This window comes from Squalius cephalus (assembly GCF_949319135.1).
Source record: "Squalius cephalus genome assembly, chromosome: 15".
Lineage (NCBI taxonomy): Eukaryota > Metazoa > Chordata > Actinopteri > Cypriniformes > Leuciscidae > Squalius > Squalius cephalus.
In genome coordinates this window covers 22,805,833-22,825,167 of record NC_137136.1, presented here as the reverse complement: position 1 = coordinate 22,825,167, position 19,335 = coordinate 22,805,833, and the positions used below count along the sequence as shown (strand labels likewise).

At 37.0% G+C, this 19,335-nt stretch overlaps 1 protein-coding gene across 3 annotated transcripts in view; it reads left to right on the top strand.

The window, feature by feature from the left end:
• chn2 (chimerin 2) overlaps positions 1–19,335 on the top strand; it is a 45,124-nt gene that overhangs the window by 13,882 nt on the left and 11,907 nt on the right. For all 3 annotated transcript variants that reach the window (XM_079894910.1, XM_079894912.1, XM_079894911.1), the window contains exons 3-9: positions 651–689; positions 3,714–3,769; positions 4,010–4,041; positions 4,395–4,508; positions 4,717–4,987; positions 13,197–13,283; positions 16,198–16,282. In XM_079894910.1, coding sequence (XP_079751036.1) covers positions 651–689; positions 3,714–3,769; positions 4,010–4,041; positions 4,395–4,508; positions 4,717–4,987; positions 13,197–13,283; positions 16,198–16,282 — 684 coding nt within the window. The remainder of the gene's footprint in view (positions 1–650; positions 690–3,713; positions 3,770–4,009; positions 4,042–4,394; positions 4,509–4,716; positions 4,988–13,196; positions 13,284–16,197; positions 16,283–19,335) is intronic.

Here is a 19,335-nt window from a genome sequence, read left to right as displayed (position 1 = left end):
CAAGTTAAAAAACAACTCTATGTAATGCAACAAACTGTAACAGAATATAAGAGGAAGCAAAACAAACAGTATACTGACATTCTATATCCATTTTTTATTTTTTATTCAATGATTTTGTCTGCAACAAAAAAAAATTCAACGTCCTTGAATTCCCTTTGTGTGGGGGCTTTTCTCAGCAAAATAAATTTAAATATGCAAAATGCAATTAAATTTGATTAATTAATCTACATATAATGTAATTAATTTGGTTAAAGTGTTTAATCGGTTGACAGCCCATGTATTTTAAATTAGAAAATCGTGTGTGTGTGTTTCAGCTGTATGGGTTTGTTAAACGCACATTTGTATATTTATTGTCTTTGAGCTGGGGAACTAAATGAAAGAAGTGTTAAAACACGTGTACCCCGAAGGCATTGTAGAGAAAAGATTATATTGTCAGTGCCATGCACATTACGCATCACAGCTTACAGAGTAACTTAACATTAAGGAAACAATATAATAACCTTGGATTACAGCCACTCTCTAAACTGACAGTAAGTTTCATAGACCGTGTTAAGTGAGAACATGTAGACAAGAGACAATTATTTTGACACGTGTTCATTTAGCACAGAACAGAAGACCTCCTGACATTCTTTTATTATCCTTTGTTGTAGATCCTGAAGATTATCAGCCACCGATATGGAAATCCTACTGTAAGTATTCTTTTAACATTATACATGCAGACATAATTTTAATGTGTCAATTAGATCCAGTTGACAGACTTGACACTAACAACCAGAATAAAACACACTCGACTGAAGAAATACAATAATCTGGGCTCCAAACATGAGAACTTTGCATAATGGGAAATGTGGTTTGGCATTGGGCGAAGGGAACAGGAACTAGGGCCTGAAATGAACTTTGCAATATTTGGAATTGATTAGAAGCTTTTTTCACCTTTGTGAGATACATTTTTATAATTACCTTAATAAATGTATCTGTGTTGTCTTTTTACATCATATACTTAAATTTAACCAATTACTTCATTCAATCAAAATGCTATAGACGTTCACCTGTAAAATTGTTGCATGTCATATTCTGGCTAGACAAACAAAAACAAGCTGAGAACGTTTATGGTTTAGTTTTCTGCTTTTTATGCATTAAAATATCAAAACTTAGGAGCATGAAAAACAAAATGGTAATTCGAACTGAGAATTAATACAGAAAGTGAGCAAAGAACATTCCCAATCCCTGGTCAAGTTATGCACTCTCACAAAAACTCTTGCTACAATCACTCAAGCTGTCTACACTGCAAAATGAATCTCTTACATCATATCTGAACTTTGTTGTTTATTCAGTTTCAGTGGTTGCTAATCTACATGCTAATCTAAATCGCAACATCCATAATAGATTTAGTTTAATTGTGCAGAGTAACCTTTTCCCCCCTTATCTTGAATGTGGCATTTATGTTCATCTTGGTGGCATTTTTGCCTGTAAATTTCCGACCCTGACAGGAGTGATTCACTTGTCAAGGTTTTCCTGGCCAGTGAGCGTTATCTCCGATTTTTCTAGCCCATCCCACATTTCAACTCATTTTCCCTCGCATTCCCTCCCACTGTGCAGTATTTTTAGAGCAGGCCCCGTCCTTGTCTTTCTGGTGGACGTTGTCCAGAACCCACTGCTCGTTCTGAGCTTCTTTGACAAGATCTTGGCATCGCTGTCAGATGCCTTCCTGCTCTCGGGAGGGAAAAATCTGAGCGCTGAGTCCAGATTCTCCCTGTGCTCGGACTGCGCCGGCCAATCGCTGCTCTGCATGATGAGCAGCTTTTAATGAAGTCATCAAGAGAAGGTCACGTCCATGCCGAGCTGAAGTACCCCTGCACATCTGTTGCTGTTTTTGAGCCAGTATTGATCATTTCACTACCGCTGCTTTCTTCACAATGATCTAAATGCCATTATTAAACGTTTTCCTCACAGTAAAGAACTAATTGGTTCAGATTGCTAATATACTGCCAAAAGTCCAAGAGTCAACCATTCATTATGCTTTCAAGTTGTATTTTTTTAACTACAAATTTGATTATCGGTAATTCAATTTGAATTGTAAATTGAAAATGTATAATTGAACATTTAATATGAATATAAGAATAATTGTTTGCTTCATTGGCGGCAGCATTATTATTATTTTTTACTAGTATAATGATTTATTAATACGTTTTAAGGGATTCAACCCATGCACATGACATTTTACAATTTGAACTAATCTTGCCTTGACATTTAAAAGGTCAAATTATCTGATATTCCCAAGAGGGTGAACATACAACATGATCCTGGAACAACATCTTTGTTGATCCTGGAACAACATTCCAATCAACCAGTCAGATTTGAGGGACAAGTTTACAGTTTATGTCAAATTTAGGCTTACAACCAGCGTTATGTCCTTCTACATCAGTGTTATTCACCTTCATCTTTTCCCTCTGATTTTAAGCATAACTTATGGGTAGGATTAGGTTTAGGGGTAGGGATATGGGATATGTTTAGGACTCCAAATTTTCAGGCAGGAATGTTGTTCCAGGATCAACAAAATATGTTGATCCAAGAGCACGTCTTACTTGGCAAAATCACAGTGATCTTGTTGCACCACAGTTCTTTGCTTTGGCGGACAAACGTTTTTCTAATAATAAGCAGTAATGCAGTTTCGTTTTTTTTACCCTATGTTTTCTTTACAATAATTTATTCTTTTAATTTTTTTCTCCTTTAATTATGATATCAGGACAGTTGCATTAATTGTATTTTTTACTTTACGCCCCCGCCACAATAATATCAAAATATTAATAAGTATTTTAATTCAGAACATTAAAATATGTTCATCATAAAAGAGATGCATTCAGGAATGTTTGACCGATCCATAAACAGTATTTCTAATTCAATTTACTTAAATATTTCCGTGTTTTACAGTGTTCCAAATTCTTTCCCGATTTAAATAAAAAGAATTTCAATGTAGTCTCAGACTTTTAAAACCCACTGCAAATGCAGAGAGAGTTGGAGGGGCACTTTAGCACCTTGTAGACACAAGGTCTGTTTATTTGAATAGGAGATACAGGTGTGTTTTCACTACAGGTGTGTGATGGCTTGAAATTCAAAATACCCATTATTATAATTGAGAATGAACTCACCATCAAAAGAATGTTGTGCGAACTGGCCACAAATTGACCTTGCCTGTGCAAGCTGATTATTTAGGAGAGGATAACCTGAGGAATTCCTGGTATTAACCTCCATTCTCTGGACTACATTTTCAAACAAACAGGCACAATCAAAACATCTGTACTTAAACCCCTTTGAGCTGAATACTGAATACTCCTTTCCCATATTGACCAACTGTTGGTGTTGATTTATCTGTTTGCCTCTTGCGCAGTCTTCATTTTTCAATAGCTTTACCAATATTACCCAATCCACTTTTATAATGCGTTGTAGCTTAGTCTGACAGCAGTGTAAGTGGGTGTGTGTCCTCAAGCTCAGACCTAATGGATTAATGTCTAAGAGAGACTGCTGTGTTTTGACACGCTCTATATATACCAACATCTCACCACAGCGTTATAAAGATTAGAGGTAAAATAAACTCTAGAATTTCTGTTGAGCTGCTTCTCATGCCGAAAGACAATGTAACCTTTTCTTATTTTCAAAATATAGAAATATTAATTTATAAAAAATGTTAAATATTTTGCTTTATTGTTTATCAGTGTACCAATTACAACAAGAAGCGTCAAGACCAAAGAGGATCACATGTCCTCAGGAGGTAAGTACAGGAAAATGTGTGTAAACACTTCCAAGGTTCTTCAAACATGACTCATATTGATTCAGTCTGCATATCTTTTACTAAACACTGGAGCTTATGTTTAGACTGTCTCCATGTTCACAAAATGCTCATCTTGTTAGATAGACTTACTATTAGGAAAGCTTGTTTAACCCGTTTGACAAAGTGATTTGTGTTGAAAACTGTATTTCTCTCTCTTACGTTCTTCTCTCTGGCTTGCAGATGGAAAGCAGACCCAAATACTATGGTAGAGAGTGAGTGTCTAACTTTATTGGTAGTGCTTTGGAAGCAAACTAAACTACTATTCCTCAAATTACTTCTACTAGCTGTCTAGTTACTTTTTACCCCCTTCCTTCAAGTATTAATGTGAAATTTGCTGTGAGTTAGCAGAATTTATTATTTAAGACTGTTATGAGTGGTGGTGCACATTGATTTTGTGTAGTGATGTGTGTGAGGGTGGTAATATGAATGTATGAGGAAGAGACTGTGATTTATGTCGTGTCAAGCAAGTGTTTGTGCATGTGAATATGTAAGCATCACAAAAGTCTGTGCTGTGTTTTTGTGTGTGTGTGTGTACACCAGGGTAAATCATGGTGTCTCTGTACAGGTTCCATGGTCTGATTTCCAGAGAGCGTGCAGATGAACTGCTGGCGGGGACAGAAGGTGCTTATCTCATCAGAGAGAGCCAGAGACAACCAGGAACTTATACACTTGCTTTGAGGTACATGTCATCTATTCTTTATCCTTTCTCTACGTGTCCGTCCATCTGTCCATCCATCCATCCATCCAATATTATATTATATTAAATCATATTATACAAATTATAAAAATAATAAATACAATATTTTGTTTTACAATGTACAGTATTATTATAATATTATCATAATATACAGTAATATAATATGCAGTACTACTTGTCTATCATTCAGATTTGGTGGCCAGACTCTGAATTACCGACTGTTTTATGATGGAAAGCACTTTGTGGGAGAAAAACGTTTCGAGTCGGTTCATGATCTGGTTACAGACGGTCTCATCACTCTCTATATTGAGACCAAGGCAGCAGAGTACATTGCCAAGATGACCACAAACCCCATCTACCAGCACCTGGGCTATACTTCTCTTCTGAGGGACAAAATCACTCACCGACTCAACCGGACCCGCTCTGAGCCCAAAAAAGTTACTTTCCAACAGAATGACAAGGTAAGGGGCATACCTCTTCAAATATAGATTATAATGTTCTTATCATGTTACTAAAGGTTATAGTGTGTATAGGCAATATACAGTGAGGAAAATAAGTATTTGAACACCCTGCTATTTTGCAAGTTCTCCCACTTGGAAATCATGGAGGGGTCTGAAATTGTCATCGTAGGTGCATGTCCACTGTGAGAGACATAATCTAAAAAAAAAAAAATCCAGAAATTACAATATATGATTTTTTAACTATTTATTTGTATGATACAGCTGCAAATAAGTATTTGAACACCTGTCTATCAGCTAGAATTCTGACCCTCAAAGACCTGTTAGTCTGCCTTTAAAATGTCCACCTCCACTCCATTTATTATCCTAAATTAGATGCACCTGTTTGAGGTCGTTAGCTGCATAAAGACACCTGTCCACCCCATACAATCAGTAAGAATCCAACTACTAACATGGCCAAGACCAAAGAGCTGTCCAAAGACACTAGAGACAAAATTGTACACCTCCACAAGGCTGGAAAGGGCTACGGGGAAATTGCCAAGCAGCTTGGTGAAAAAAGGTCCACTGTTGGAGCAATCATTAGAAAATGGAAGAAGCTAAACATGACTGTCAATCTCCCTCGGACTGGGGCTCCATGCAAGATCTCACCTCGTGGGGTCTCAATGATCCTAAGAAAGGTGAGAAATCAGCCCAGAACTACACGGGAGGAGCTGGTCAATGACCTGAAAAGAGCTGGGACCACCGTTTCCAAGGTTACTGTTGGTAATACACTAAGACGTTTGAAATCATGCATGGCACGGAAGGTTCCCCTGCTTAAACCAGCACATGTCAAGGCCTGTCTTAAGTTTGCCCATGACCATTTGGATGATCCAGAGGAGTCATGGGAGAAAGTCATGTGGTCAGATGAGACCAAAATAGAACTTTTTGGTCATAATTCCACTAAACGTGTTTGGAGGAAGAAGAATGATGAGTACCATCCCAAGAACACCATCCCTACTGTGAAGCATGGGGGTGGTAGCATCATGCTTTGGGGGTGTTTTTCTGCACATGGGACAGGGCGACTGCACTGTATTAAGGAGAGGATGACCGGGGCCATGTATTGCGAGATTTTGGGGAACAACCTCCTTCCCTCAGTTAGAGCATTGAAGATGGGTCGAGGCTGGGTCTTCCAACATGACAATGACCCGAAGCACACAGCCAGGATAACCAAGGAGTGGCTCTGTAAGAAGCATATCAAGGTTCTGGCGTGGCCTAGCCAGTCTCCAGACCTAAACCCAATAGAGAATCTTTGGAGGGAGCTCAAACTCTGTGTTTCTCAGCGACAGCCCAGAAACCTGACTGATCTAGAGAAGATCTGTGTGGAGGAGTGGGCCAAAATCCCTCCTGCAGTGTGTGCAAACCTGGTGAAAAACTACAGGAAACGTTTGACCTCTGTAATTGCAAACAAAGGCTACTGTACCAAATATTAACATTGATTTTCTCAGGTGTTCAAATACTTATTTGCAGCTGTATCATACAAATAAATAGTTAAAAAATCATACATTGTGATTTCTGGATTTTTTTTTTAGATTATGTCTCTCACAGTGGACATGCACCTACGATGACAATTTCAGACCCCTCCATGATTTCTAAGTGGGAGAACTTGCAAAGTAGCAGGGTGTTCAAATACTTATTTTCCTCACTGTATGAAATATGATTTAAAGATATCATATACTGCATAATCACAAAACATTATAATAAATTCTTGGTCATTGTGTGCCAAATTAAGGTGATGTGGAAATTTGTGACAATTTTTGTTGAAATCGATCATGAAAGTGCACCGTTTTTTGTGGAATCCCACAGGGCTTTGTTTTAGGACCTCTGTTGTTTTCATTGTATATGTTAATTATAGGCTAATCAGTATACTTGGGATAAATTTGACTTTTTTTTCCGCTTGTTATTGAACATTTTAGCCCTCAACACTAACCTGCAGTAATGCTGCAAATTCTTTTTCTTTATCTGAGCCATCATTGGTATTTGAGATGACATTTACATGAAGAATTCAGTGAGAGAGTTCCAGTAATCGTAAATGCCCATCTCTTTGTCTGCGTGTAGTGATAACAGGACATTGACACCGTCACTGCTTCATTATGCAGTTGCCCATAGATGTTATCAAGGTTTTATTGATAAGAGTTAACACAGGCACCGTATCCATTCATTTAGTTTTTTAAATATTATTCACACATTTTCTTTTGACCAAATCATGGTGTCCTTTCACAAATCGTTGTTAGAATGGTATTTTGACAAATGAGAAGGAGCATTTCTTTGTGTGCATTTGGAAGATTAGAAAAGTGGTAGAGCGTTTCCGCATCAGGGTGTGCATCTTTGATGAACGATAATGCGATGAATGTGTTGTCTCCTCTCTCATTCATCAGACACACTGTCTGGTTCACTGACTGGAGAGTTTTATCAATTCAGTCAGGTCTACCGCCACCTTTATGAATTCTGTTGCCTCATTATTGAGGTGAAATAGCTCCTCATAAGACCTCTATGAAAGCGATGATCAAACCATTCTTGAATTAGTCAACGGAAGTGTTTATCACCCAAAATCATGTTTGCCTAGAGAACATTTGTTTTTGTTTACTGACACCAGACAGAGAATTTTAATTGGCTTAAGGATTTGAATTCATAAAAATGAACTCAACACACTTTAACAAGTGGAGTTTTTTCATCTTACAGCTTTGTTCAGATGTCCACTAGAGGGCAGCCTCAACAAGCTGTCAAACTGTGAATATGGATTTGTATACAGTATATACTTCAAAAGATCTGGTTTGTTGCAGCCAGGTATTCACAGTATTTCAGTATTCTTAGACTAATAATGCTGGGATTCATGATAATAACTTTGCAGTTATAATTTTAATTTTGGTTGTGATATACTGCTTTTTTTAACAGTGTGACTACAATTCTTGCAGACTTACTAGAATCTTCCTATTAAAAGTGTCTTTATCAGTGTTATTTTAGTATTATTCGTATACTACTATAGAATTTATTAATATTTTTAATTAGCTTTTATTTTTATATTTTGTCAGTTTATTTCCATTTTTAGTTATTTTGTCTTTTTTTTATTGCCTATAATTGATTTCTGTTTCAGTTTTAGTCATTTTAGAACTTCAACTTATTTTATTTCAGTTAGTTGCCAAGTTTTTCAATTAATTATTTTTTTTAATTTTATTTCAGCTTTATTTAAATATTTATGAATATGACCTATTTCTTTAAATTATTTTTAGTAGTTTTAGTTTAGTTTTAATCAGCAACTCTTAATGAGCTACCATTGTGTTTTAACAATGTAATTGTTATGAATCTATATTTAAGGCTTTTCATGATAATTGGCTCACCCTGGAAGGCTTAGCCAATTTGTTACAATGGATAAATGGTAATCATCATCAAACTAATGATCAAATTATTTTAAAGGAATTTTTTCTCTTGAAATTTTACAGTGACCTCACACACCCTGAAATCCCTTTAACTTCACTGTCTCGGTTTACCTGTGCCTGACCATTTTCCGGTTTCATTTAGGGACCAGAATCAGGGTGTGTCGTTCTATGACGGCAGTCTTCTTGAGTGATGACTTGTATGAATCGCTCACCTTGCCTGTCGGGTCATCTACGCAGCTCAGTTCACATGGCTCTCTTCCTTTAATAACAGTAATCGCTGAAATGTTTTGCTGGCCTGGCAAGTTCCACCTAAAACCACTCGTTGATGATGGATCGGAGTTATTAGAATTAGTGCTGAGCTTTTTGGTGATTTATCATTGTTGTTTGCATTATATTTCAGCACTGCAGCTTTTAAAGTGAAGGATTGGAATTATCTGTTTTTTTACTTTCCTGCGGTTGTCTTACAAATGAGTCTGGCTCTTACAGTCACAGTGTATTGGTGATTTCATTATTTAGCCGGTTTGACCAAATTCATTTTTTGTCCTTCATTTTCAAATGTCTTTTCTTAGAGTATAAATGAGAATCTATTATGTCATTTGCAGCCTGGTCTCCGACATCAAGTATTGATAGAGAAAATCCCTAATATTACAGCTGTGCTGACAGTGATAGACAGTATTTTGAATTAACTGAATAGTGTATTAAATGAATGTAGCACATTTCCCTCTGTGTGTATCGCATAGGATGTGTTTTTGTACTGTACATACTTTATGTGCCCTAGTTCTGTCTGTCTCCTCATCTGTGGGGTCTCTAAAAGGAGACTAGGCCTTATTGTCTCCCTTTTGTGTTTCGCTTTTGAGCCTCTTTCATTAGGAGACAAGAAGCCATCTGCCTTAGGACAAAAAGTGCAAGTCTTGCTCATTCACTCACACTTTCTGTGCGCCCCATCTCCCTCTTCCCCTGTATCACTGTATGTGACTCACCAACATCCCTTTATCTTTTCATTTGAGTGTATAGCTTAAACGTGTGACCCTCAGTAAGTTACTGTTTTTACTGGTATTGCAGTTTATGCTATCTGATGTTGGTTTTCAGTTTGAATTTTTGAGACCATCATTGGATGTGCATAACTGTGCTAGCTTAGCCTAGCCTCTTGTGTTAGGTTATGTTGTAAATGCACATTTTGAATGTTTTTTGAGTAAATAAGTGTGAAATAATAGTTCATTTGTTGTATTTTTGCAATGTTGTATATCTCATTTGCTATAGCATAGAGCTATTTATTAAACTGTACTTGGAGATAATATAATATTAATTAAATAAAAAACACTTAAGTGTTCATGACTGTTTCTCAACACACTTACAGTAAGTACTTTTTTTTGTCAAATTAAAAGTTCTACTTTAAAGTACATTTTAAATCATGGCTTAATAATCGTTTGTTATGCTTTTAAAGAAGTACACTTATTTGTGTGATTTGTTATCACAACTTTTTATCTTATGTCAAATTATCTTTAATTATTTTGGTTCTGTTAACATAATATGTTGAGTTTCTATTTATTAAACCAATCTCCTTCATTCATTGTATTAACTCAAATTTTTTATTTCAATGAACTCAAAATTTAAAGGGAACCAGATAACTTACTTAAACCAACAATATTTTTTAAAGTGTATGTGTTATATGTGTTGACTAACATACAAAAGCATATGCAAAGTACTTAATTATAATTTTAACTGTATTATTTGATTGTATATTTAAAGTAAATGTACTTAATTGCAACTTCATCATTACAAATATGTAATTAGAATAAATACAAGTTTCAATAGAAAAGACTTTAAAGTATATTTAGGTTTACAATAAATATGTCAGTACATTCGGCAATACACTTTAATCATATTTTAAAGACAATAGAAGTAATTATGAAAATACATATAAAGATGTACTTACATAAGTGCTATTTAAGTGGGTGAAAAAAGCTTCAAATTTCAGCTAAATATATTTAAATGTAATCTATAATACGTTTTACTTGAATTGCAGTTTCTGAAAACATTACATTCAGTTCGCACTTATATGTATTTTTAAAGTACCTGTATATTATTTCCATAAGTACTGTTTTTAAAAGTATGCTAAAGTGTAATTCTTTTTCATGATTCTGTGCTTAACATTACCTAAAGAGACTTTCTTGTTTTGTTCTACAACATAAATTACGCACAGTCATGTCTCTAATGTGAATTTTAAAATTGTTGTGTGCAGTAGTAATGTCATTTAAAAAACCTTATTTTACTTATAAACCAAAAGACTGCTATTGCAAAAAAAAAACCATAGGAAATTCCAGAGGGAATCCGTTCTAGGACTACAAACTGAACAGCTCTATATTGATTATAAAATTGCCATTATATTGGCCATCAGCTGCCTTGTGCCCTAGATATTGGCATCGGCCGTGAAAAACCCATATCAGTCGACCACTAGAGCACATGTTAACTGCCCTGTACCCCCAGCACACAAAAATTTGTGTCACTGTGGAGGTCAACAACAATAAAAACCACACCAGCGCTTTTTTAGCCGTGCTCATACTTTTACTCAGAACAAGGCTTTCTGGGAAATCAGGTACATCATGTCCCTGAATGCGGCATATCATGTATATGTGAGCCGTAGCCAAGTTGCTTTTCTTCCACTTCAGCATTCTTTCTTTTTTACTCATCAGATCTACATTATTCTTTCCTAATCTCACCATTTTGTTAATTGATGCAATCATGCAAATGACCGGCCAGGCGGCCACCCATACTAGGCCCTAAGCTGTGCTGTATCTGTGAGGTTAGCAAGTCTCATGTGTGTTCTCCAGGATGTTTCAGCAAATACCCAGACAATGTTGCTGGATTCGGCATCAGCCTCCTGCTGAGAAGGGTCACGGTCCCCCAGCCTGAAAAATTTGTCTCGCTCGGTTGTGGTCCGACAGTGGAAATGCAGCTCATGAGTCCTTATTTACACCTAGTACTTGGTGACATCCGTCTTAGATGATCTGGTCACAAGGGTTGATGGTCCTGAGATTAATTTCTTTTAAAGACAAATTTATTCGCTTGTTTAAAATGCATGTTTAAAAAGTTTAAAACGCTTGTTTTAACATAGTGGATAATTGACAGGTACTGTAAGTAGGCAGTACTTAAAGGGAAAGGACTTTCGTTCATCTTCGAAAGACAAATCAAGATATTCTTTAATTAAACCTGAAAAATTCAAGTCCATGCAACCAAAATTGTGATGCTTCAAAAAGATATAAAAAGTAATCCATATGAATTGATCCGTTTAGTCTCCTGAAGAGACATGTTCACTTTATATATGATGGACAGATTTAATGTAGGCTTTTATTCACAGAAGCTCAAACGTGCTTGCTTAATGCGCGAGAACAAATGAGGTTTGTTATTATGCGTCAAGCAAGTACAGTTAAGCTTCCATTGACCACATATGTTTCGACTACACTGTAAAAAACAAAAAATTTAAACAAAGATTATTGGATTATGTTTTACAAGAAAATACTATTTTAGTCTATCTACAGAAGAAAACACAAAAAAATTCACAGCACCTAAAAAAGGTGTATAAACCACAATAATCCAAATAGGCAAAAAGTTGCAAAAAAGGCCCACAGACTATAAAGGTGAAAATGCCATAAAAGCCCATGTATATTTAAGAAAATGGCTTTTTGAATAGCTGCTCACTGTAGTGAGCTCTGTGTGTGAAAAAGGCCAAAGCAAACCCTACACCAGTTGTTTTTCAGTGACCCCCAAATGTGGTTTGAGTGATCCAGATCACAAAACATTTTGAATCCTGTTTTGTGCTACCCACTTTTGATTAGATTACCCAAAATGGATCATAAGATTAGGTTTCAATGGGGTCTAAACAAGTCTGAATCCCTAAACAAGGGGTTCTGGCACTATAGGATTTTTTTCCGTGATGCAGGATTACGACTGTAAATTGCCTAAATCCTAATCCGATTTGTAACCGAAGTTACGCTCAGAAGTGAAGAGACAGAGAGAGGACTAGAAGGCTAAACCCCATAAAAGTTGACGTGCTAGACAGGGACTAGAACTGATAAAGACCTTTTTTTGAGAGAGAACCTACTCTTCTTAGAGTAAATCTCTGATTTAAAGCATGTAAAGCTGAGCTCTTTGGCTTTGAGATGTAGGATTGTCTGCACTCAAGGGAAGTGCATTGGAATCGTGTCTGGAAGTGCTGTGTTATATATATATATATATATAGATATATATTAGTGTCCGCCTGTCATTTTTGTGGGGCTCCGTAGTAGTTAACAATAATAATCCTGCTGTGTTCTGGATTCCATTTATCCTACTGTAGAAACCTGTTGAGATGTATCTACAAGACTGACACATTCCCTCCTCCCAGTGTCTCCCCTCTCTTGTGTTGCCACCCTCTCAGAGTGCTGAATGTGTGCTATTGTTTGAGACACACTCCTGCCCCCAGGCAGCCCACCCACCCCCAGCCCAGCCCTGCTCATGCAGGACCAGGCTGTCCCCCTTCTCATTCGACCCAGATTACCAAAGAGTGAAGACGACAGTTGCCTCTGTTATCCCCCATTCCACATCATTGTCATCTTCCTCTAGAGGAGATGCAGGATTTTCTGAGGACCAGGGCCCTGGTTGTTGGCACTAAGGGGTCAGCAAAAGGTGAATTAGCCCCGCACAAAGCTAAGCAGAAGGACCGTAAGCACCAGGAGTTGTTGGCGTTAGCTCTGGGGGTGAATCTGGGCAGTAAAGGTGCCCTCCTCTGGAAGCCTCTAAAGATTTTGGCTTGTTCACAGATCACCCCGTCACCGCTGAGCAGACGCACCACGCTAAAGGATGGACCAGAGAAACACTGCAGCTACGAGAAGATCCACAACTTTAAGGTAAGCACTGGTTGCGTTACGATTACTGTACGTCATGTCAGAATTATGGTAACTACCCTACTGTTCAAGAGTTTGGGTAAAATAAGAAAAACTTAAATTCAGCAAAGATGCATTAAATTGATTGGAAGTGGCAAATAATACTGAAAAAAGTGTATCACGGGTCCCCAAAATAATATTAAGTACCACAACTGTGGTAAAACATGTTTCTTGTAAATAAAATAAAACATGTTTCTTGAGCACCAGTTCAGCATATTAGAATGATTTCTGAAGGATCATGTGACTCTGAAGACTGGAGTAATGGCTATTATTTAAATTGTAATAATATTTCACAATATTACTGTGGATATTACTGAGGATGTCATCTTGCAATTCCGATCATTTTTACATGTAGAATTATCATTTACTCACCCTCAAGTTGTTTCAAACCTGTTACCGACATTCTTCAAAATATCTTCCTTTGTGTTCAGCAGAAGACATAAATTCATACAGGTTTGAAACAACTTGAGGGTGAGTAAATGTTGACAGAATTTTCATTTTTAAGTGAACTATTCCTTTAAATGTTGATATTGCACACACTGAATATGTTTTTTTGAAGTCCTGTGTATATGTTTGCGATTTCTCAAATGTTCTGATTGGGTGGTTAATTTATTTTAAAACTACCAAAACTTGAAATGTTGATTTTGAGCCTGATGAAATCCTTCACTTTTATTACACTCTTTATGTGCCGCAACCATGAGGTTGTTCGAATGTTTACTAATGTCTCGTTCAAATGTTTATGTGCTGACAGCGTTTAAATGCACGGTACCGTGAGCCTCATATCAATAAGCCTAAATCTATCCTATGAGCCTAATTGCCTAGGCTTTTAATCCATTAACAGCGCTATTGACTGATAAGATTGATCGCACAAATCAATAACCTCTCGCTGCTGAATGGAGTCTCCCATTTCATGCCTTTTCAGTTTCTGAAAAATGACTGAGTGACTGAATGAACTCACATAAACTCTAACAAAGCAAATTAAAGCAATCATCTGACTTCAAAGTGTCACTTGGATGCTTCCTCGTAACATCTTCCTCATGATGTCACCTGCAGTCATAAGAGCATCATGGATTATTAAGTATCCACCTCCCTCATAAGTGCTCTCACACAGGCTGTGAGCTCACTAGGTAGAGTTTTTTGTTTTTTTGTAATTTATATTGGCTCCTGACATTTTTTGTTTCAAAGAAACAGCCCCAAAAAGACCGACTACTCTCCGCCTACTGACCTAATGCGTAAACATTAAAGGCACGCTAGCCAGACTTGGTTTAAATTTTTTTGGTTGGAGAACCAATTTTGGTTTGAAGACGAAAAAACGCACCAAGCACAATGTTCTCTCACCATTCCTGATTTCTAACATGCACTCACAGCGTTCAGCGCGGTCTTGCGACTGTGAGAGCAGTAATGAAAGCAGTTTTTGTTAAAAAAATCCTGTGTGTTACGTCTTTTCTTTTGTCCATCTTTGAGTTGTGTTATGACAGCACAAGGGCGTGCATGGGAACATGCTTTGCGTGTGACTTTCAGCTGCTTGGTAACAGATGCCAGACACATTATTTTCCCTAGCAATCCTGTAATCTGACTCACATGTATTTTAATTTAAAGAAATTACATTCTTTTTACATTCTTACAGTACCAGCCTCTAGTCTTTACTTACATTATTTCCTCTGAACTTTGACAAGGATCAGGTTTGTCTCTGAGTTTGTTCCTATGGTCAAACTGGCCCTTGAGAGTTTGGTTGCAGTCTCAGGGTTTGACAGAGATGGTGGGGTTGACACTTCCCTGAGCTATAGACAACAACTTAACTTGTCACTGTCGTTTCCTAAACTACATCAAATGTCATGGTTGTGACATTAAACACACTGAATTTATGACCCAAGAGTTAGTGTACAAACATTTTGCCTTAATGGTCATGCAGACAACAGTTTTAATCTGTTTAGCTTTACCCATTAATAGACACAATTCTTCCTTGAAAATAAATTCCAGCACAGCGCTACAACAACCATAAGGAAATGACCCTTCACAATAGATAATGCTTTACAATGAACTCTGTAAGAGAGCTATATATGGCAATTAATCTGTTTAATAAAATACCGTACTCACCTGTTGAGTAACCGCCATCTCCGCGTCGCTTTTACAACATTTCAAATCCCTCAGTTTGCGCCATTTCCAAAAAGCCAAGTCCATGTTGATTCATGTTTTATTACGAGCTCTGTTGCCTTCTCTTTTTGCTTGCAGACTCTCCTCTGTTCAGCGTTTATTTTAACGGCTAACTCCCCAGAGATTGGAGCTTTAGCTGCTCCATGTCAACCTTTCTCGCTCGCTGTGACAATTAACCTATGCCACTCTCACTCCATACACGCGTCAAAGTAGCTGGAGCAACTTTTCTTTATTTACAGATTTTTCGGATGTGCGCAATTTTGAAATTTGTGAAAACCCTTGTGTCAGGTCTAAAATATAAACACTTGCAATATGCTTACCATAGTGAATCAAGGATAGATAAAAACGTGTTTTGGAGGCGTTATTGATGGTGTATTGACTAAAATACTGAACATAAACGATTTTGAACAGTACCCTGCCTTTTAAGTTTATAAAATAATAATGCCAGTGGTTCTTTGTATATTATAGGTCTAAAGTATAAATGTGTTGTGCTTTGATCTTTATGTTTGCCCAGTCTGAGTGAGACGGGCATTGTTAGCTGTCAGGTACAGTGAGAAATACTCTGGAAATGTCATTACGTGTTTCTGTGGAAGTTTTATTGTGAGCTTTAGCTGGAAATGAAAATGTAGAGATGAACAAATCACTGACATTGTGTGTGTGTGTGCATGAGTTTTCAAAGTGTGTGACATGATGACTCATGATGACAACTTTGTCTTTGGTGTAGGTGCACACCTTCAGAGGGCCGCACTGGTGTGAATACTGTGCTAACTTCATGTGGGGTCTTATCGCCCAGGGCGTCCGTTGTTCAGGTAACCCTCCACCAATCACAACCTCTTCCACACAAATAGAATGATGGCACCAGCCAAGGAGCTTTATTCATATCAAGTTACAATCAATAGCCGCTCAAGATCCAGATAATTTCTCATGCCGTTCTGGTAACAATGCGCAATTGCCTGTAGAAATGTTCCAGTGTGCTGTGGAAACCTGAGGCTAAATACTGAAAGTGATACCTGGGACAATAAGGGTTAAATTAGAATGCTGATGTATGGGCAGTACTCTGAATTCCTAAATGACACCTGGTCCAAACCAGTTGAGTGTGTTCTGTTGAGTGTTGACTATTTATAGATGTACACACTGTATACACCATAGAGTACTGTGAGAGAGGCACACCCAGGTGAACCAGGACAGTCTTCTTGTATTAATGCCAATTGAATCAGGCTACACTTGACATGTGCTTAGGTGCACATACACCCTGTACTGTATCAGAAAGTGTGACACTTTATCGGTTACTGTATAAGTGACGTGTATGAATTATGCAATAACTTTACCAGTAAGATTTTAAGTAAAATTCTTTCAAATGAAAGAATTATCTATCATAAACTAACAACGAACAATATTTTTATAGCATTTATTAATCTAGGTTAATTTATACTATTGTTCATTGATTATTATTGTTTTATATTGTTCATTCATGTTTGATCGTAACAATGAACTAATGTTAATGGGATAGTTAAAATGAGGACATTGGAAAATATGTCATTATTTACTCACCCTCATATTGTTCCATCCAAACCTGTATGACTGTGGAACACAAAATATGTTTTGTTTGTTTGTTTTTTTAATTTTTTGGGTGAACAATGCCTTTAATTTATACACACAATTTATAAAAAAAATTTTTATTTGTATATGGAAAGTAACCTATTAACTATATAATTTAACATTATGAATTAACTTAATGAACTTGTTATTAATTAACAAGATTAATAAATGTTATTAAGTTGTCAGACACTCATTATCTCTAAATAAACCTTGACAGGATGATCTGCCTTATAGGGATAGTTGACCTTAGAATGAAGGTGAAGTCATCATTTACTCATAGTTCTTCTAATGCCTTATGCCCTTCTTTCTTTTATGGACAAGAAAAGGAGAATTTTCAAGAAATGTTCCGCTTGCACTTGTTCATATAATGGCAGTGAATAGCAACCAGCATCAAGCTTTTTAAAAAAGATGCAAAAGTATCACAGAATGGTATGATGCGACACGTGCCGTATATATAGTATTCTGGGAGTATATGATAGGGTTTGATGAAAATGTAACACATTATTTAGGAAAAATCCTGACCTTGGCCGTTGGTCTTCTATGCAGCTGCACGACATGCACATTCGTGAGACTCTATTAGCGTCGCGGTTCACTCCGTCTCGCCCAGAAAAAGTACATGGTTGTGAAAAGTACAATAAGTTGTGATAAAATCAAGACTAACAAAAATGCGACATGAAATACAATCCATGTACCTTCTCTGAGCTATATGTAATCACTTTCACATCGGTCGACAGTCATTCTAACGGAGTTCTGGTCTGGTCATATTTGACTCAGTGAAGGAAGTACACGGATACTTTATTGGGATTTCTAGGCGTTGTATTTCATTGATTTCTCACAACCTTTGTGCTTTTTTTGAACAAGACGAAGTGAACTGCGGTGCTAATAGAGTCTCACAAACGTGCATCTCATGCAGCCGTGCACAAAAGACCAATGGCCAAGGTCAGGATTTTTGTTAAATAATACATTGAATTTCAGTTTGGTTTTCACCAAACCCTATCGTATACCCCCAGAACATGTGGGATATAAGACACGTGTAGCATTGGTCCATTCTGTGATACTTTTGCATCTTTTTTATAAACCTTGATGCTGGTCGCTATATTCACTGCCATTATATGGATGAGTACAAGCGGGACATTTTTTGAAAATTATCATTTTGTGGTCCATAAAAGAAAGAAGGGTATACGGTATTAGAACAACACCAGGGTGAATAAATGATGACTTCATTTTCATTTTAGGGTGAACTCTCAATACCTTTGTTTCGTTTCGTTTTTGATTTGCATTGGTTTTGTTTAGCTTTTAGTTTTTTTGCTTTGTCTTGTCTTGTCTTGTAAAAAAAATCTATAAAAAACAGCCATATTAAATTGATAACCATCTTCGATACAGGATGTTCTTTGATGTGCCCTAGATAAACAAATGCACCATAATGCCATGATTACAGGTTTGGTCAGATCACATGTTAATACGGCGCTGGTTATTGTTTGACAGCACTTTCCCAAAACACACTGTACGTAAACTCAATCCAAGTCACAAGGCATTACTGTTGGTTTGTCTCTCTGTAAATGGTCTCATCCGTTTGGGCCATTATTCAAGCCTTTTCTTTTCACACAGGAGCTCTTATTTCACATTGGCCCCCGGGCGAGCCAGTGTCATCAGACACATTGAGAATTAGAGCAGAGTTGAATTTGTCCCCAGGCCCATATTGAGGAACATAGAGTTTTTTCTTATTTTTTCTCTGTGGCGTAAAGATGTGAAGGAGGGGTCCAAGCAGGCAGTAAAATGGACAGAGAGAGTGATTAATGGGATTGCTTGAGATGAGGAACAGTGGGACAGCATGCGAATGCTACTGGAGACACACAGAAAGAAAGACCACCATTTTTCCACATTCCACTTCACACACACACCACTGTCCCTGTGTCAAAGCAGGTTTATTACACCTAAAATTACATGAAATCTGCTTACGTTTTTCACATCTTCTGATGGTTGAGTTAAATGGCACTCATTTTTGCACTCGTTATTTGTTGCATAATTCTTGCTACCAAGAATTTTGTTACATTTTACATTTTTTTGAAGAAATTGCGAAACATCGCCACTGATGCTTGGGTGCGGTTCCCAGAGCTTTGCTATGGGTTTCCTAGGGTGTTCTGGGTGGTTGCTTACTAGCTCAAGTAAAAAAAAAAAAAAATCTCTCAAGTCTTAATGATATTCGCTAAATATTCTATTCATAATATTCTGATTCAACACCTGTCAGATCATTTGAGGTATT